Source organism: Vigna unguiculata, chromosome 11 (genome assembly GCF_004118075.2).
Source record: "Vigna unguiculata cultivar IT97K-499-35 chromosome 11, ASM411807v1, whole genome shotgun sequence".
Classification (NCBI taxonomy): domain Eukaryota; kingdom Viridiplantae; phylum Streptophyta; class Magnoliopsida; order Fabales; family Fabaceae; genus Vigna; species Vigna unguiculata.
In genome coordinates this window covers 41,545,225-41,566,552 of record NC_040289.1, presented here as the reverse complement: position 1 = coordinate 41,566,552, position 21,328 = coordinate 41,545,225, and the positions used below count along the sequence as shown (strand labels likewise).

The 21,328-nt window shown below is 33.4% G+C and overlaps 2 protein-coding genes and 1 long non-coding RNA gene across 3 annotated transcripts; all 3 read left to right on the top strand.

The window, feature by feature from the left end:
• The first annotated feature begins 702 nt into the window (after positions 1-702).
• On the top strand, positions 703-4,624 carry LOC114168186 (E3 ubiquitin-protein ligase ORTHRUS 2-like). Its single transcript, XM_028052923.1, has 9 exons — positions 703-1,206; positions 1,569-2,101; positions 2,183-2,308; positions 2,818-2,917; positions 3,002-3,063; positions 3,153-3,255; positions 3,402-3,552; positions 3,671-3,885; positions 4,006-4,624. The coding sequence occupies exons 1-9, from the start codon at positions 757-759 to the stop codon at positions 4,297-4,299; spliced, it is 2,034 nt and encodes a 677-aa protein (XP_027908724.1). The 5' UTR covers positions 703-756; the 3' UTR covers positions 4,300-4,624.
• Positions 4,625-5,848: 1,224 nt separating this feature from the next.
• On the top strand, positions 5,849-11,344 carry LOC114169080. Its single transcript, XR_003600820.1, has 2 exons — positions 5,849-9,475; positions 11,032-11,344. It is a non-coding gene; the product is annotated as an uncharacterized LOC114169080 (long non-coding RNA).
• Positions 11,345-15,613: 4,269 nt separating this feature from the next.
• Positions 15,614-20,465, top strand: LOC114169901 (threonylcarbamoyladenosine tRNA methylthiotransferase). The gene is made up of 11 exons (XM_028055287.1): positions 15,614-15,815; positions 15,896-15,934; positions 16,034-16,125; positions 16,236-16,485; positions 16,589-16,708; positions 16,811-16,886; positions 17,047-17,255; positions 17,334-17,442; positions 17,771-17,863; positions 18,737-18,897; positions 19,739-20,465. Exons 1-11 carry the CDS (start codon positions 15,660-15,662, stop codon positions 20,273-20,275), a joined length of 1,842 nt encoding a protein of 613 aa, XP_027911088.1. The 5' UTR covers positions 15,614-15,659; the 3' UTR covers positions 20,276-20,465.
• The last annotated feature ends 863 nt before the right edge of the window (positions 20,466-21,328 follow it).

The window sequence follows — 21,328 nt, the reverse complement described above, 5'->3', positions numbered from 1 at the left end:
ATATAAATTTTATTAAAAAAACTAAATTGTATCAATATTAAAAAAAAACTAATTATAATTCTCACTAAAAGAATTATATTTATACTGTGGTTGAATAATGTTTATAATATTAAATAATTGAGTTAAATATGTTTTTGGTCCTGAAACTTAAGTGAAATTTGAAATTAGTCACACTTCAAAAATTTTGACAAATTTAGTCATTTATCTTTAACAATGTATGAATTTAGTCTTTTTAACCAAATTTTGTTATGTTTATATAACGTTTCAAGCGTATTTCATGATAGTATTTGAATTGTTTATATCATTTGACATATTTTTCACTTAATGTTAACTCAAATATTATAATAAAATACGTTAAAATATTAAATATACTTAACAAAATTTGATAAAAATAATTAAATTATATTTATAAAGATGAATGAATAAATCGATATAAAATTTTAAAAAATAACTAATTTTAAAATTCACTTAAACTTAAGATAGTGTAATCATATTTAATACTAAATAATTTTCTTAGATAATGAATGCTCATAAAACAACTCAAAAAGTGTTAAAAGATAAACGTTGAGGTTGAGAATGAAAAAAGGGTAATTTTGGAAGAGAGAAGTTGAGGGAACCTAAACTCCGCACACAATATTATATTATATTCAATTCAAAACCACTCCCTCTCCTTGTTTCTCACTCCTTTATAAAGAAAACCATCGTCAAGCCAAACCAAACAAACAAAACACATAAGAAAACAAAACAAGAGAAAGAATGACTTCGCAGCTTCCGTGTAACAGTGAGGGCGCCTGCATGCAGTGCAAGGCCGTGCCGGGAGAGGAAGAGACCCTGATATGCATCACCTGCAACAGTCCTTGGCACCTCCCATGCCTGTCCTCCCCTCCGGCCACACTTGCAGCCACCGTTCACTGGTCCTGTCCTGACTGCTCCGATATCAATCCTCATCCTTCACCCCTCCCTTCTCCCCTTTGCAATGACCTCGTCACCGCAATGCTTGCCATTGAAAACGACGATTCTCTCACCCAAACTCAGAAAGCCAAGAAACGCCAGCAACTCATGACTGGAAAAGCTCCTGCACAAGACGAGGACGAGGAAGAGGAAGAAGAAGAAGAGAACGAGACCCAATCCACAAATGTTTGGGATATGGTCTCTCGATCTATCAAATGCTCCATCTGCCTCCAGTTACCGGAGAGGCCCGTCACGGTTTGTGTGCCCTTTCTTCTTCTTCTCTCCTTTAATTTATTTTTTTTTTCATCACATCATTCTCTGTTTTTTTTTTTCTAACTTGAAAGGCCAATCACTCCCCTCCCAGTTCACTCACCACGGTTAATTTGTTGCCTTCATATTTATTTCCCCCAAAATCCGGTCCTTAGAGGTCCTGGCCCTACCACTTCCCCTTAATTAATTAATTAATTGATTGAACAATAATATGTTTATATATAAATATTTTGTGGAATAAAAAAATCATACATAAATTTGTGCTGAGATGTGTTTGGATATATTATTATTATTATTACATTAATATATTTGATATGACTGACTGAGTTTAATTTAACCGTTTCCAGACTCCATGTGGTCACAGTTTCTGTCTGAAGTGTTTCCAGAAATGGGTTCGACAAGGAAAGAAGAACTGTGTCCAGTGCCGCCAGCTTGTTCCGGCAAAGTTTACAAGCCAGCCCCGGATCAATTCTGCATTGGTGTTTGCAATTCGCATGGCCAGGACCAATTCTAACCCTAATCTTGGAGTCGATGGAACTGTCAACCATTTCTGGCACAATCAGGACAGACCCGATGAGCCGTTTACCACTGAACGTGCTCAGAGGAAGGGCCGTGCCAATGCGGCCAGTGGAAAAATATTTGTGACCGTGCCTACAGATCATTTTGGTCCAATCACTGCAGAACATGACCCCATGAGGAATCAGGGTCTGCTGGTGGGTGAAAGTTGGAGAGACAGACTGGAATGCAGACAATGGGGTGCTCACTTCGTCCCTGTGGGTGGCATAGCTGGTCAGTCAGATCGAGGTGCTCAATCTGTTGTCCTTTCTGGTGGTTATGTGGATGACGAAGATCATGGAGAGTGGTTTCTCTACACCGGAAGGTATAACAACCTAAATTTATCTACAATTCACTCAATTCCTGTTCTGTTCATGTTTTATTCACTCTTGGCACTGCATTGCAGCGGCGGTAAGGATCTTAGCGGCAACAAACGCACCAACAAGAGTCACTCTTTTGACCAGCAGTTCGAGAAGTACAACCTTGCACTTCAAGTTAGCTGTCTTAAGGGTTATCCGGTTCGAGTTGTCAGGTCACCATCTACTCTACTAGATTCTATTCTTTCACACTCTTATTTATATATTTATACCTCGCCGAGGGATGGGATCATAGGATACGATACGTACTTCTCACATACTTAACACTTAAATCCTCTGCTCCTTCTTTGGGATTATGTGCAAATCGAAACTGCTTACTGAATTTTGATTCTGGTTCAATTTGAAAATTAATCTTATCTGTGACGTCTTACTTATTGAACATGTGATATCCTGTTGTACTAGATTTATTTCTACATTTGCAAAGTTTGAGACCTTGATTCTATTGTCATGACTATTTATGAACTAACTAGTCGACCTGACTCATAATTGGGTTTTATCCATGGCAATTTTGGTTGGATCTGTGTTATTATTACTGTTACTATAATTCATAGAATCAATATATTTGGCTTGCTCAATAAAACACGAGAGCTTTCATTTAATCAATATATTTGGAACTTTTATAATTCGCACCGTACCATCTTTACACATTACCTATAATAAGCAGATCTCACAAAGAAAAGCGATCTTCATATGCTCCCCCGACTGGCGTGCGCTACGATGGAATTTATAGAATTGAAAAGTGTTGGCAGATAGCAGGATTGCAGGTGGATATGCGCAATTTTATGCTATATTTTGTTTGCTTATTTTTTGAATACATGCAGCGTATCTGATGTCATTTCCATAACCAGGGTTTCAAAGTTTGCCGGTATCTATTCGTTAGGTGTGACAATGAACCAGCCCCCTGGACAAGGTATGCACTCTTTTATTCTGTAGCACATTTGACGCTTACACGCATCTTGCTATCTGCACTCTTACTAAGTTTCTTAACTGGAAACACAGTGATGATCGTGGAGATAGGCCCAGACCCTTACCGGGCATCCGTGAACTGAAAAAGGCCACCATCACATTTGAAAGGACTGAATCTCCGTCTTGGGATTTTGATGTGCGTGATTATTGAGGAGTTCATTTTACTTTTTCAAATATTTGTATTTTCATTTCTTTTCAACAATCTATACAAGATATATTTTCTAAAATATAAATTAGAATTTTGAAATACATTTAGTTTTAACTAGTAGATGACTTATTTAGGAAGAAGATTCTTGTTGGAAGTGGAAGAAACCACCACCTCCCAGCAAACGAAAGGTGCAAAGTGAGGAACCCATAGAGGGAGTAAGGGCAATGTCAACTAGGGAGACGACGAAGTTTCAACTTGAGATACTCAAGAAAAAATTGCACATAGGTACTTTAATAAAATGTTTCACAACGATTGACGCTGGACCTTCCAATTAAATGGTCAACATTCTCTTCGTGATTTCCATTAATACTTTTTTATCTTACCGTTTTTCTTGTACATGCAGGGTTCGCGTGCATGATATGCGAGAAGGTTATGGTTTCACCGGTGACAACACCGTGTGCTCATAACTTCTGCAAGTCCTGTTTGGAAGATAAATTTGCTGGTCAGGCTTTGGTGAGGGAGAGAAGCAGGGGCGGGAGAACGCTTCGGTCCCAAAAAATTGTGATACCATGTCCTTCTTGCCCTATTGACATTTCTGATTATCTTCAGAACATTCAGGTTCGTGTCATATCTGGTATATAAATTAGCATTATGCTTTTCTTTAGTTTCAGTTCTAAGAACACAACTTAACATACGGTTTATAAATTCTTCTTGTGTGGTGGTGGGCTTGTATGACAGGTTAATGTACATTTGAAGGATGCGATTGAGTCACTGAAAGCCAATGTTGCAAATATTGAAAAGTCGCTGGAGTCAACTGAAGATGCAGCAGATGGATTAGATGACAATACTGATTCAGGCAACCAAAATTCGGCAAAGGAGTTGAACGATCTATCTGAAGGATCTGATGTTGGTGAGCTTGAGGACACCGATAATGAGAGGCCACATCCAGAAGTAACAAGCACAAGAAAGAGACAGAAAGGTGATGATGAAACACAATCACCTGATGCTAAAATTGGAAAAAGGATTAAATAAATAAAATGACTGAGCAAGCAGTGGATTATAAAAATATTCTTCATCGTCAAGTCCTCTCAATCTTCCATAATATTATGGTAGATTGAGAGGTTTTAACAACCGAGTCTTCTGCTTGTTTAATTATGTCATGGTAGTTATTTATTATGTTTTATTATGCTGGTGGCTCAGAACTAGTATTGGAAGTGTGCTATTAGGAGAAGTTATACTCTTTTCTTTTTAGTTCGCTTTCTATGTTTGTACTTTTTTGTGTGTTCATGGTTTTATGGGAAGTCCAAGACCTTAAAAGAATCGTTTTAAGATTATGTTATGTGGAGCTTTTATGCTATTTATCTCTCTATCTTCAACATTTATTAGGAGCATGATTGATAATGTTCTATACCCGTGAATGACGAATGAGATTTTGACAAAATATTTGAAATTGTTGTGGGAATTACCTGCTAGTTTGTTTGTGATTCAACCTCAGATTTGTGCAGTTGCCTATATCATGTGGCAATAAGTTGCTTATATCAGGTGGCAATAAGCCTGATGATTTTTAAGAAAGAATGAGCAATTTGGTGAGATTTCTCAACCCAAAATAGGTTGTTTAGGTATTGAACTTATAAAGTTGCTGTAAGATTGATCAAGTTCCTATTAGCTTGTTCTTTGGTGCCGGGCAATTAATGGGTACTTTTCACCCTTCTCAAGTAGGCCAAAAAGAATGAACCCGTTTGTAGTATACATCAGCTGGAAGAATTGAAATATCACAACCTTTTTCACTTTAGGATCGTTAGTTTTTAATAATGAGATCCATTGTAACGTACTAACCCTAATCCCAAGTTGGAGTGATTTTTTCGGGAAAGGAAGTTGTGCAAAAATTTCATTTCATTGTTTGTGTAGCCGGTGGAAAAAAGTCGAATTTGGTGCCTTGAAATATGGTCATAGATATGTAGAAATGAAATCAGGATAGTGTTTAAAGTTCTTATACTTGGACACATCATATCTAGGCCTTGGCTGTCACTTCGTTAGACATGGTACGCCAAAACTCGACACATTTGTGACCTTCTGTTAGGGCTTCCTTGGAGCTTATTAGATTAGGAGGTGTAGCCAACATGATATTATTATTGCTTCCTCTAAATCAGAGGTTCAAACCCGACGTGATAAATCTCAATCACCAACCCAGTAACAATCATTCAACAAACTTGCTAGATTTGGCGTCATTTAGCTTTCTGTTATGTTGTACATGTAGCTACTGCACGAAAATCATTAAACCGTATAGATAAAAAAAATAGTCACTATATTAATTAACTTAAATATCATTTTATAAGAAAAAAATTATTGGTATTTATGAATAAAAAGATATTATTAATTTGTGAATTAGCATTTAAATTGATGTCTAAAACTTTAATAGTTGATATTAGAGATTAATTTATACTCTAATTCATAATTAATTATAATTTTTTATTCATAAAAATAATTTTAGATATCAATAATTTTTAATTAATAAAAATATATATAATTTAGTTAATATAATAATTAATTATTTTAATCTCTAAAATTGATTGATATTCACTTCCCTGACATCATAGCATGAGAAACATCAAGTTCAGGCAATAATGGCAGTGAAACTCCTCCACCAGTGAGGTTTCCACAGACAAGATCCAATATTAAACCCATTTAGAGTTTATTACATCCATCTAGGTGAAAATCCTTCTATGACCATTGTACCTCCATTAGTCATCAATGGATCTTTGCCATGCCTCATGTGTTCAATTCAACAACCTTTGATGTTTGGGAGGGTTGCAACAAATTAGTGTTCTCTTGGATTCTCAATTTAGTTGAACCCACTACTTCACAAACATAATCTACATCGAAGTTGTTCTTACAGCATTGAAATTGTCGAGTAATTGTTTTTTCACAGGCAAATTGAGTTAGAGTGCTAAGTTACAGGAGGAATTGATGTCCTTAAGACAAGGTGCAAATTCTGTTACTCATTACTTTATAGAAATGACGGTATGAAATTAGATAATTTCAGGTCTCTTCCAGTTTGTGTATGTTTTGCGAAGTGTATCTGTGTAGCTAGCACCACAGAAAACATTTTCATAAAGAAAATAGCATTATGGAACTCCTTGGTACGTATTTGCTTTTGTACAAATTAAGTAGAATTGAGTTTCTAACGCAAAATTAATGTGTTTGGTTTCCAAAATCATTAAAAAGATAAAAAATTCATGTTGAATGAGAAACAATTAATTATTATTTCAGTAAAAAATCAATTTAACTGGAATCAATTCTCTAACGCTCAACCAAACATATCCTAAGTCATGAATTTGATGTTATTAGAACTCAAATTTTAATGATGGTACCTTTGCTGATGTCAACAAGGTTCACTTGTTGAAGAGATTTTGTACTCTCATTGTTGGTGTCCAAAACACCATATTAAGTCCTTTATGGTGAAGTTAATGATATTAAACACCTAAGGGTTTTTTTGGTGCTTGTGCTATTGTTTTACTATTTCTTCTAATAGAGGTAAATTTGATACTCAAGCCCATAAGTGTGACTCTATTGAATACAAATTAGGTACAATAGGTTATTTAGTATACAATTTGATTACAAACTAGTTGCAAGTATGTAGAAGTATTAATATTAAAGAACTTGTCTCTCCTTACCTATTAAAGGTAACAAAGTCTGTCTACACACAACCTTTCTTCACCACCTACTATCTTTGAAACTTCCTCTTCTTTCCAACCAAGTAATGAGCAGACTTCCCACATTTTAGAAATATAATTTTCTTATGTTTTATATTATACAATTTAAAAAATAATTTTCATCTGATTTTAATACAAATTGTATATTCCAAAATATAAAAAAATGTATCGTAGATTTTACATTCCAAAATACAAAATTTTATGGAGGTGCAGGAAGAAATCGCCACAAATTTATAAATGAGAATGCATTATGAAATTCCTTTGCGGGCGTGGGCTAAATGGTGCATTTGATGTTCTTAGAACTCAAATTTTAATGATGAGGCCATTTCCTGATGTCAGTAAGGTTTTTTTCTTCTTCTTAGTACTACAAGATGAAAGGAGGATTGGTAGTTCAAACAATGATGAAGGCCAAGTGTTCATTAATGCTATAGAAAGTAGGAAGCAATTTTGTAGAGACAAAGGATTTGGTTTTTTTAGAGAAGGAAAAGTCAAAATTTGTAGTTTTTATGAGAGAATTGGACACTTAGTTGACTGTGCTATGAGAAGTATGATTATCCAAGCAATTTGAAAAGGAATAGTTATAACAAAATGCAAAAGTTAATCCATGACTCGCCGAACTTTAATTTTTTCCTTGATCAGGGCCTAGGTAATTTAAATGCTCCCTTTGCAGTGTCACTTCGTCCATGTTACATGTAACGGGCTTAGGCCCATTATATTGTATTTTTTATTTATAAATATATAATCTTATGCGCTTTACACACATTAGGAATTCAACTTATGCTTCTCTCTTTTATTTTAGCATAATATTTAGAGTTAAGTGGAGTTAAGTTTAATCTATGTCCCCGAAGACAAGTGGATTCACCTATACTAAATTTTTAGTTTTTTTTTTTTTTAAATTTCTAGCATTATTCTTAGTTTGTTTTTTCTCCAACCATTGTTTTCGCCATCACTATGCTACCACCTGATACAGGCAACTGCACAAATCTGAGGTTGAATCACAAACAAACTAGCAGGTAATTTCCACAACAATTTCAAATATTTTGTCAAAATCTCATTCGTCATTCACAGGTATAAAACAATTACCAATCATACTCGTAACAAATGTTGAAGATAGAGAGATAGATTGCATAAAAGCTCCACATAACATAATCTTAAAACGGTTCTTTTAAGGTCTTGGACTTCCCATAAAACCATGAACACACAAAAAAGTACAAACATAGAAAGCGAACTAAAAAGAAATGAGTATAACTTCTCCTAATAGCACACTTCCAATACTAGTTCTAAGCCATCAGCATAATAAAACATAATAAATATACTACCATGACATAATTAAACAAGCCGAAGAATTAATTGTTAAAACCTTTCAATCTACCATAATTTCATGGAAGATTGAGAGGACTTGACGATGAAGGATATTTTTATCATCCACTGCTTGCTCAGTCATTTTATTTATTTAATCTTTTTTCCATTTTTAGCATCAGGTGATTGTGTTTCATTATCACCTTTCTTTCTCTTTCTTGTGCTTGTTACTTCTGGATGTGGTCTCTCATTGTTGGTGTCCTCAAGCTCACCAACATTAGATCCTTTAGGTAGACCGTTCACGATTTGAGTAATGTCTCTTGAACTTAATGCATGATTTCACTTGTTAAGGATTCAAGGAATTGAAACTTAATGAATTATCGTACGCTCAAAGTTATTAGGGGTAAAATTTGATTATATTTGTGTGTTTGAATATGGAATTGATATGATTCAATATGCATGAGATTGAAGTTGACGAAGTCCAGTCTTTGCAATTGTAAATACTCTATGTTAAATTTCTGTTGTACACTAACTTTTTGATAAAAATACCAAAAAGAGTTTTGTGTGTTTTTTTGAATGGATTGTCTAATTGAGTTATTGAATGTAAGAGTTGTCATGTGTTGCACAAGGATTGAATATTGTGTTTAGTTTGGAATATTGTGTCTATGTTTTGTAGTGCAAGTAACCAATGTGAGATTGTATGTTTGCCCCGCACTGCTCCAAATCTTAATGCAAGTTTTGAGCAAATTTATGTTAAGGGATTGAGTAGGCAATTTAAGACTTAGATAGGCACTATAAGAGAAATTTGTGTGTGTTGGCCTTAGATAATATGGAAAGTAATATTCATTATAAATAGAGTACTAAGTAATCTTACAAAAAGATGAATCCGAGTGAAGTTGATTGGGAAATCTGTTTTAATACATTATACATATTTGAAGTGTATGATTGTTGTTTTGGTTGGTGTGTTTATGTTTATGTCTTTCATTCTTCAATTCTCTTTATTGTTTATGTTTTGAATTCTCTTTGTTCTGGTTTGTTATGTTTATGTTTTTCAATTCTTTGTTTTCATACCATTGATTATATAAATTTCATTGTGCTAACTTGTTTGTTCAAATATATTTTGTACTCTTGTGGGTGAAATGTATTGATGAGAATGAAGAAAAAGACACAAGGAGGCAATGGTATTGGTTCAACAGGTGACCCCCAAAAAAGGAGTTTGAATTCTTTCTTTTTATTTCTATTTTTAATTTATTGTTTGATAATAAATTAAGACTGTGACTTGGCTAGTCTGACAAATATGATGCATTGGTTTTGTGACTTTGAGTAAGTTTTGCATAACATTGAGGAGAACCATTAATGTTTGCTCATAAGTTGATTTTGGACTACATTGAGAGTATGTTGTGATTTTGTGAAAACTTGTGTTTGTGGTTGTTTTCCTGTTTGTATGCCTAGTGTTGTTGTTGTTTTTACTACGATTAATGATTGTGGCAAATTGTATGACCACTTTTGGAAACCAAAACTTCACAAGGTGAGATTTGTGCCCTTAGAGTTTACATTTATTGAGTGTTATCACTTTTGACTTTAATTAACTTTGCTTGATTTTCATTGCTAGTTGTTCTTCATTTCCATGTTTACATATAAACAAGGCATTTTCTTTCCTTCCTTGCATCATATTATGACCCTAAAGGCTAACTTGGTTTTCAAGGTCAAAACCTTTGTGAAACCCTTCAAATATAAAAAGAAACTTTCCTTCATCTTTGAACCCTTAAGTCTTGATGAATATGATTGACCCCTTACCTTAAGTGGGAGAGTAAACTTTTTATGGTCATTAGTGTGATTCAAGTTTGGGGAAATTATCAAGAGGAAGCATGAGGAACATACTAGAATTGGTTACAGTTGATGTGGTGCAGTCTTGTAGATATGTCATATGTAAGAAGAAAAAAGAAAAAGAAGAAAAAAATGAATAATGTGACTGTAAGATGGTGTTTAGTTTCACTTTAGTTTTCAATTAGAAGAGAGTAGATTGTTAATGTTGTAAAATGTTGTAATTGCTCTCTTTGTTTATTATTGCTACCTAGAAAAACCAAGACCCTTCTTAGCCTAGTCATAATACCAAATAAAGTCTTTGTTAATGTTGCATGTTTTTGATAACTCTTGACTCTTGAAATGAAAAAAAAATCAAATTATGTGCAATTAGTGGTATAAAAGAGAATAATAAACAACCCTATTTACTAGTGTTCTTGAGTGATATACTTCTTCTAGTGAGGATTGGTTCCTTTTGTTGATCAATGAGAACATTTTGTTATGGTTGTTAGTCTCTCATAAAACATGTACGTTCATTCTTATGATATTTGCATTGTGAGCACCATAGCTAAGAATTTGCAAGGTTACACATACTCTTTTTTGAATTTGTTTTGAAGAATAACATTCATGAGTGTTATTTGAATTGATTGTGTGAACTTGGTTGTTAGTTGTTTGATCATTGTTGAGTAGATGTCTTTCTAAGCCAAGTTACTGATAATAAATCCTTTTTCACTTTTCTGTTTATTTTGTGTTATTTATTTTTTCTTACCATGGTCAATGGCCTTGAGGCCTCCTCACATGGTGTTAGTGTTATTCATCTTCTTTATTTTCTATGTATTAATAATGTTGTTTATGTGTTTAGGTCTCCATTTAACTAATTATCCTTTATTTGCCTCATTGTTCCCTTGATTGTATTATCTCTTTTACCAACTATTTTATTTGTTTACAGGATTAGAGTTCCAGAAGGATAATTGACATTAGATGTGCATGTTGGTTTGCTCATGAATTCTTCCTCTCTCATTCATTAGATATTGAGTCATCCTAGCCTTGCCAAGATGCCCAACTTGTTCTAAGTTTGTTTAAGTTATCAAATTTTCATTGTGAGTCATGTCAATTAAGAAAACATAGTAGTAATTTGTTTAGTAAAGTGTTACATAATGTGTTTCGTCTCCTTTTACCTTAGTTCATTATGACATTTGGAGACAAAGTCGTGTTAAGCTAAATTTATGATTTCAGTATTTTGTCATTTTTATTGGTTGTTATTCAAGATGTATTTGGTTGTTTTTAGTATAAGATTGTTATTTTCCATATTCCAATAGTTTTACAAAGAAATATAAAATCAATTTGGAGTTTCTATTAAAACTTTGCGCAATGATAGTGCATGTGAATATCTTTCTCATTCTTTCCAAAAGTCTATGGCTTTTCATGACATTTTCCATCTAACCTCATGTGACACTTCAATAAAATGGGTGACTGATTGCAAAAATAGACATTTCATTAAAACAACTCGTACAACTTTAATCCATTGTGAGGTTCCTCAAAGTTTTTGATGTGATATTGTTATTAGTGCGTGTCTCATTAGTCGCATGCCACCTTTGTATTTAGGTAACAAAAATCGTCATTTTAATTTATTTCCTATTGAACCTCTTCATTCCTTACCACTTAGAATCTTTGTGTCTACATGCTTTGTTCATAATTTTTGTCTTGGTCTTCATTAATTATTTGCTAGGTTGCACAAATGTCTTTTTAATATTCATTATATCACAAAAAAGGTACACATGTTTATCTCATTCTCTTAATCGCTATTAAATTTAGCTAATGTCACATTCCCCAGGTCTTCCCTTTACTTCAAGTCCAATCCTTCTTCTATTGTATCTACATTTGATCAAGTCATTATCCTAATTGTTTTTTATCCTCCTATTGTGTATAGTGTACCTACAAATTGCCCACTTTTGTCACATCTTTAGGTGTATAATACTCGATAGATTTCCCATCCTTCACCAAACGACTCTCTTATAGTCACAACTCCTCCATCTTCGATTTTGATAGTTGAATATGGTATTCCCATTGTCCTTTGAAAAGATATATGTATATATTTCACCCATAGTTTTTTTCCTCATTATATTGATTTAAGTTATCATAAACTATCTCATTCACTTTATACTTGTTTGTCTATTTTTTGTGTCAATTCAGGTGATACCTTAGTTCATCCTAATTGGAGTCGGGTCATGTTTAATGAAAAAAAGTGGTTTTTAGAATAGTTGAACTTGGGAACTCATTTCTTTATCATTTGGGAAATTTGTTGTTGGTTGTAAGTGAATTTTTGTTATCGATTGTAAGTGAATTTTTGTTATCAAAATTGGTATTGATGGTATTATTAATCTTCTAAAAACTTGCGTAGTGGTCAAAGGTTATACATAATTTGTTGGGTTGACTATGATGACACTTTTGTCCAATTTCAAATACGGTATTTATTCATTTATTCATATCCATGGTTGCTTTTCAACATTGGTCTCTTTGTCAACTATATGTCAAAAATGATTTTCTTAATGGTGATTTGTATGGAGAAATTTATATAGGGTAACCTTCAGCTTTTGTTACTTAGGTAGAGACTTTTGGATTGATATGTTATTTCTGCAAATACTTATATGCCTAAAGTAGTCTCCTAGGACTTGGTTTGACAAATTTAGCATTGTTGCTCACCATTTTGGTATGACTTGTAATGAGACAGATCCTTATATTATCTATCTAGTAGTATATGTCAATGATATTGTACTTACAAACAATGATCACCATGACCTCACATAGGTAAAACAACACATTTGTCACCATTTTCAGGCTAAAGACCTTGGCAAACTCAAATATTCATTAGGGATTGAGGTAGCATAATGGATTTTTTATTTCTCAAAGGAGGTATGCATTGAATGTTTTAAACTGAAATTGGGTTAATAATTTAAAGTTTGTTGACACGCTTATGAATCTAAATGTCAAACTCCTACCTAATTGGGATAGCAACTCTCACATCTTAAGAAGTATAGAAAATTAGTTGAAAAATTGAATTACCTTATAATTACTACGTGTTTTTTCATAACGAGTTTTCAATTGTGACTTGATTATTAGATTTTTCTTTTATTAGTTATATCTTTGAACTTTTCATTAGATTATAATAAACTGTTTTTGAATTTCAAACTTAAAAAAAGTAGGTCAATTGATGAAGAGTAAAAGAATTTATATTTATTTTTCAAAAATAATAAAAGGAAAACTACCCACGAAGATGAAAATGAAAACAGATTCAAATTCTTTACACAAACTAGAATATCGTACTTATAATCCAATTGTTCAATTGGAGGAGTCATTTCTTAAGGTTAAAAAAATGACAGATGATGATGAATTTGGTATTAATTCTTTGGAACAATATTATACATGAAACATATTCAAATATAAGAATATCCAACAAGTAAAAGGGATGCAATTAGGATAGTGTATCTAAAATGGTGTTCATATAAAATATAACTTCAAAATTTTGAATATATTAATTTGACTCCCCCATAATTATTGGTCAAGATCCGCCACTGCTGACGTTGGATAACGTCAGACCTTTCTATCCTCGACGTTAAGTGACATCTGCTCTAGTTTCTGACATTATTTTAACGTCACCCAATACGACGTTAGTATTTATGCAAATGTCAAAGGTAAAAAATATCGGACGATGAAAGTTATTTTTTTTTCAGTGAGGTTCAAGCAAACTAACATGGATCGATCAAGATAATTTTTTTAAGCAATTTACCATGAAAAAGTGCACATTCATATTCTTTCTATATGTAGTGGAGAGTGGTTTGTGTACTTTGTAACATAATTTTCATATAATGATAATTTATAAATTTTCTAAACCAATCGAAAAATATGCATGATGAATATTAATTTGATTAATAATTACTAAAATTTAGTACAAATTTAAATACATTATATTTTATAATAATTTAATAATGTTGCTAACAACTTTTATAATATATTTGACTATCAAATTTTTTTGTACCTTAAGTGTTTTACTCATATTTTAATTTTGAAAATCTAAAGTCATTTTATTTCAAAATTTGTTTGTCACATTATATTATATTTTTTATATGCATTTATTAGAATCAATTCGATTATCAGAGTATTCGCCAATTCTTGAAAATCAAGAAAGTATAGTTTTCATCCATATCATTGCATTATTATTATTTTCTGTAAACTAAAATTGTAAATACCATTATGTTATCATAGCGTATAAAAATGACACTCCACCAACTTTGAATTAATTGCACACTCTCCTTTAATTTTTCTTTTATTTCATTTTGACTTCTTTTAAAATATTGAGCTATGCTTGGTTTCTCTAATATTATGGCTACGCAAAACTAATCAAACAATAACATGCCAACTAGGGCTGGCATGTTATGGCAATGCGGGTCGGTTTGACCGTTTAGGTCTGGTCTGCATAAGGTTCGCACAATGCGGACTGGTCTGTTCCACCCCACACATTTTATGCGGACCGTAAATAATGGTCCGTCACGCATATCCCTTGGTCCGCATGTCCGTGGGCTGACCCGTTTTATTTTATAATTTTTATGATAAAACTTTCAGTGTTTAAAAATTGGGAAACTTGAAAAAGTTCACAAAATTAAGTAAAGACTTTGGGAAATTGGATGGTAAATTGATAATTCAACATTCTCATCGTATTTATACTATGACATACACAATGTATACTAAATTTTAGCACATTAAACAATACATAATACTTGTCTTCTTTAGTTATATAAGAATCTGAGACACGTTAATGTAAGAGTTCATACAAAAGTAATTAATACATACAAGTGGAAGTTTTTTTTTTTTTTAATTTTATGTGGACTTGAGGGCCGACCCGCATGGGCTGCGAACTTATACGAACTGGACCAATATAGGCCTGCGAGCTCACTACTTGGCACATCCCACATTTTTTTCGTGGGCCTGCAGGCCGACCCAACGGGCCAGACTCTAATCGCCACCCATAGCCAACACTTAGATATTAAAAATACTGAATATTATCACAATATTTACAAGAGCCTTTATTATTTCCTAAAAAAAAAAGCTATATAGCATTGAAGATAAACTAAAAAAATTGAATACTTTGTTTACTAAAATAAGGTTTCATGTATTGCAAATTATTAAACATATTCATAATTTTAATTAGATTCATACATTAAAATATATATAAAATGATAATTGTATTTTTTAAATTTTTTTATAGACTTCGTATATTTTTGTAGCAAATTGTAAAATTTTAATTTTAAAGATTCTTAAATTTTGTTTATAGCAATGTGAAAGTATCATAAAATATGAATTTACACGGTATATTTTTTAAGTAGAGAATGTAATTAAAAGATTGTACAAAAAAAATAGTTTTAATTTAGAGTTTGAAACAAAATTATGGTTGCATAAATTGAATGAAATTAAAAGTAAAATAGTGAGATTTTGAGTTAAATATATAAGAAAATGGGAGCGGCAAAGAGAGAAGGATTGTTTTTGTTTAGGGCAGCAGAGAGAGAAAAGAAGGGAGAGTAGATGGAGGACATTGAAGATTTGCTGGCCGGAAGCGGAAACGCAACTCCACCGGGCTTCCGTTTGCCGTTGGCGGCAGCTGTGGGCGTCGGCGTTGGCGTTGGGAGCAAGCGGAATAAACTCTCATCTTCGCCTTCTCCTGCAATCCCCGGCACTCAGGTAGGTCTAATCATTATCCTCACTCTTCCGCTTTCTCTTTATTTTCTCATTATTTCTTTGTTTTGGTGTCGTTCACGCAGACTATCTATATAAAGACCTTTGGTTGCTCTCACAACCAGGCAAGTGTTGTGTTTCGTTGTGTCGTGTTGTGCATTTCTGTGTTGCGCATTCTGTGCTCTGAATTGATTAATTCGTGCATAATTGTTTGATTTTGACAGAGTGACAGTGAATATATGGCTGGCCAGCTTTCTGCTTTTGGTTATTCGTTGAGTGACAATCCAGACCAAGCAGATCTCTGGCTCATTAACACGTCAGTTATCCTATTCCTCCACCCTCAACACTTTTTCTGCTTCATTCATACGATTCACATTAACATCGATGCATCGTTGTAATATTCACGTTAAGTAATTACTACTCCAGTTGCACAGTGAAATCCCCTAGTCAATCTGCTATGGATACCATCATAACGAAAGGAAAATCTTCAAATAAACCGCTAGTTGTTGCTGGCTGTGTCCCTCAAGGAAGTCGAAATTTGAAAGAGCTGGAAGGGATCAGCATAGTTGGAGTCCAGCAAATTGATCGTGTTGTTGAAATTGTAGAAGAGACTTTGAAAGGTCACGAAGTGCGCCTTTTGACCCGTAAGACATTGCCAGCACTTGACCTTCCAAAGGTTTGAATTTCTACCCAATTATCGTGTGTTAACTCATATGTTTTATGCTTTGTATGGTTAGTGCATATTAGCTTGATTTTTTCAAATTATACTGCTGCATCAGGTAAGGAAGAACAAGTTTGTTGAGATTCTTCCTATTAATGTTGGTTGTTTAGGTGCCTGCACTTATTGCAAGACAAAGCATGCTCGGGGTCACCTAGGAAGTTACACAATTGATAGCCTTGTAAGTACACTGACAGTGAATTATAATGTGTGTTTGTGTTCCTTTTACTATTCATTTTGCTTATATGTGTGTTATGTACGTATTAATTTGGAAGTGCTGCAGGTTGGGCGTGTAAAATCTGTCATTTCTGATGGAGTTAAAGAGATATGGCTTAGCAGTGAGGACACTGGAGCATATGGTAATTTTGATTGTTGGCCAGCATCCTTCAATATCTTTCACTGATTTAAGATATTTGTAGCTTTTAATTTAATGAAGTTTCATCTTCAGGTTACTCAAAATGTTATGAAATGGGGAGTGTGTTTTATATCAATGGTTTCTTGGGTCATGATGTTTTACAGGTCGTGACATTGGTGTGAATCTTCCAACTTTGTTGAAGGCCTTAGTGGCAGAACTACCAGCTGATGCAAGCACAATGCTACGTATTGGAATGACCAATCCACCTTATATCCTTGAACACTTGAAAGAGATAGCTGAGATTTTGCGGCATCCTTGTGTGTACTCTTTTCTCCATGTACCAGTTCAGTCGGGAAGTGATACTGTTTTGACCGTAAGTCATAAAAAATATTGGTGAGGTTGTGTACTATAGTATGCACCATATAATTTACTAACTAATTTGATTTATCAGGCAATGAATAGGGAATATACTGTGAGCGAGTTCAGGACTGTTGTAGATACTCTAACCGAGCTTGTGCCAGAGATGCAGATTGCCACTGATATAATATGTGGATTTCCTGGTTAGTGGAAGATCTTTGTTATGTTCTGTAACATACTGTTTCCTGATATGCATCTGTGTGCAATAAACCTACAGTGTAAGATAACTATGGTAATTTTGAATAATTTTGTATAAAAACATGTCAAGCTGGATTCTAAGCTTGAGGTTCTTATCAACTTTAATAATAAATGACATGTTAAATAGATATTACAATTGGGGTGAGTCTTTTGTGAACTGGAAGTGTGAAAAAATGCGTATGATTGAACTGGTTTCGAATTTATATTGATACGAGTTTAAGAAGAAAACTAGTGTATTGATCTTGGTAACACTTATTTCTTGGGCATTTTCAGGTGAAACTGATGAAGATTTTGTGCAGACTGTCGATCTTGTTAAAGATTACAAGTTCCCTCAAGTTCATATTTCACAATTTTATCCTCGACCAGGTTTGGGTGATCTGCCGACTAACTATTGGATGCAACTTTCATAACTTCATTTTAAGGATGAAATAGAAAAAAGGAACCTAGTCTGTAGTACAGTGTAGAAGTTAGGTTATGATGTCTTGGATCCAAAGGGAGCTGCGTGTGGTTTTTTTCCCTTCTTTTTATTGCGTTGTGCATTTCTGACCCTCCCTAACCCCACCATGCTTGTGGGAGCCTTCTCCTCCATACCTCCCTTTTTATGATATTTCCTTTTCTTATGCTAAAACTAATCCCAAATTGTAATGGAATGATTCTCTCGCTCAAAGGTATTCGATAATAATAGTCATAATAGAGGCATTAAGCAGAGGAGTTCCCTGTTCTTCCGTATTTCATTTTACCCGTGTTCTAGGTGTTACGGTATGCTACTTACTCAGTATAAAGGTCCATAAATATCTTTCTAGATGACTACTGAGAGGTGCTTGTGTGAGCTATTGTTTTACCAGTAACATCTTTTCTAATTGTTATGAGTAAACAAAGAAGTGTTGTTAATTTATGTTCATCAATGATGGTTAAACTTTTCTTGATAACCAGTAAATTTAGCATGATGTTGTTGTACATTTGAACAAATAAACATATTTTTGTTTTACTCAAGTAGAATTCGGAAACTTTAGGTAATATGTTGTGTGTGGATTTAGAGTTAAAGAAAAAAGTGTCGTAGTGGGTTGGGGGCGGGATTGGAACTGTTGGGGAATTTTCATTCACCAGGTTTAAATTTTGGTGCTTTAAAATTTTGGCCACCTATATTACCACCAAAGGTCTGATATCATTTGTAAAAGATGCATATAATTTTCCCCTCCTGGGGCAAGTAATAATAGTAATATTCCTATAAAATGCTAGGGACACCTGCTGCAAGGATGAAAAAGGTTCCAAGTAATGTGGTTAAGAGAAGAAGCCGAGAACTGACAAATGTCTTTGAATCATTCACACCATACTCTGGGATGGAAGGCAAAGTGGAAAGAATTTGGATTACCGATATTGCATCTGATGGAATTCACTTGGTAAGGCAGTCTAGTAGATCTTGAATGTTGATTGTTTTTGTTGCTTTTAAATGTATTTCGCTTAAGTATGTCATTTGTTGTTTTCAATTCATTTGCACTTGTGTGCCTGTAAGCCTGAAATTATGATTTCTAGTATCTCAACACTGAATATTTTTATTACTATGACCTGCTATAGTTCCAAAGAATGAAATTCAGGGCTAACCGAGGTGAGGTTTTCCTGATCTGTCTTTCTTTTGCTCATTCCAATTATCAAGAACGGAGAGAGCTAATAACATGTCACCACCCTTTCTGATACTTCTTCTAACATACTTTCTCCTGTTGGTTAAAATTTATCAGAAGAATAAAATCATGTCTGGAGCTTACTAAATAAGTAGAACCTAAAGAATTTGTAATTTTAAATAAATTTTAATCAATCATAAAGAGTGTGTTCAAAATGTGTTAGAGGACTTTTATTATTTCTCATCATGATTAATGTTGAGAAGCAGGATTTTTTGTTTATAAACTTTAACTGCCTTGGTAATCATGCAGGGTGTTTCAAATTGCAACACTTTAGACTTTAGTTTGTTTAGCTGCAAAAGGGTCTTGCTACATGAGGTCTACTCCCATAGCATAAACATAGGTTTATGGCCTCTTGTACAATCATGAAAGAGAATGGGATGGGACGAGGATATATCTTGTTTCTTATTTTATTCCTAATTTTTGTTCTCGCCTGCACGCCGCATACTTGCGAATGATAAAATGTGAATTCCTGTGAAGCACCCCTTTGAACTTGAGACTTTATAATACTATGTATTTATTTGTGTTATATATCAACTAATGGTTTTATTTGTCAATGTCGAAGGTTGGTCATACGAAAGGATATATACAAGTTCTTGTACTTGCTCCAGACGATATGCTGGGAGCTTCAGCTATGGCTAAGATAACATCTGTGGGAAGGTGGTCTGTCTTTGGGGAAGTAGTTGAGACAATCGACCGTGTAAGTGATAATAAAGCTCTAAACAAGTTGGTTCCGGATCGGGACTTGCATTCTCTCTGCGTTAACCCAGCCAAGTCTGGTGGATTCTCAGAAGAGCCAGAATCTTGTGCCTGTGGAAGTGACATCTGTTGTAGTATCGACAAGAGTGACGTTTCAAGAGGCACTGCAGTGCCACAGAACCAAAGCAATAGAAATTTCGTTGAATGGATACTAAGGAAGCGGGAGCATCTGCACAAAAAGGTTGAGAGTGAGCTTGCCTCGGGATCTGTTAAAAAGCAGGACGGAAAGATGAAGAAGTGGGACTTCGTTGATAAGGTTCTTTTGGGTGGAATATCTATCAGCATCTTGACTATTATTGCTCTTGTAGCAGCTCTTGCGTTCAGAGTAATTTGGTCCCGGTAAAAGGGTTAACATTTTTTTATTTTTATTTTTTTCTGAATCAAACTGTTATTCCCGATTTTGACCTGTACAAGCTGTATCAAGTGTTTTCGCATAGATCCACAAATTCTCACCCTTTAATATCTTAGTTTAGATTTTACGTCGGTTGTACTAATATGATACGATTCATAGGAAATCATTTTGGGCTTTGATATTTGAGAGAGTACGAAATTGCTTGTTTGTAGAGATGTCAAAATGAGTTTTAATTTGTGAGTCAATCTGGTTTATTACAGATAAAATTAGAAAAAAAATTAGTTTTTTCAGAAGTGGGTTGAACTCAATCTGACTCATTTAACTTATAGATTAAACGGGTTTGAGTCGGATTGAGAGTAGGTTGATTCACTTAATTTACCAACAGTTTTTTGTAATTTTTTTATTGAGTATTTACTATCCCTTTAGGTTCAAAATTTCATATTTTTAAATGTTAGAATGTTTTTCAATAATATTTGAATAATTTGAATGTTTAATTAATTTGATTGGTAAGTTATATACGTTGATGCTTTAATATTTAATTATAATTTTTATAGTAAATTATTCAATTAACTGTCTTATACTTTCTTTTTTTATATGAGTATGACAAAAATGTGTAATTTTTTTATTTATATTTTGTTGAATAACATGACAGAAAATGTGTAATATTAGTCATGTATTCTTGAATTATATGGATATTTTCTTAGAAATAATTCATTATATATTGGTGGTGAGTATGATGAAAATATTGGTTCTTCTATTGTGATTATCATCTTATGGATTGTTTAAAAAATTATTTAAATATATGAATATTTAAAAATAATACATAAATATTTTTTTTATGTGTATTGGTGAGTCAATCTATTTAACCCACCAATTCATGGTGAATTGAGTTAGATTACAAAATTTCTAACTCTTTATGAAGTGAGTTAAATCGGATTTACTCATTTTCAATCTATAAAGTGAGCAGAATTAAGTTTACTTATTTTCAATTCGGCTCGTAGTGAAAGTTATCCCGTTTGACATGAAGTTATCCCGTTTGACATG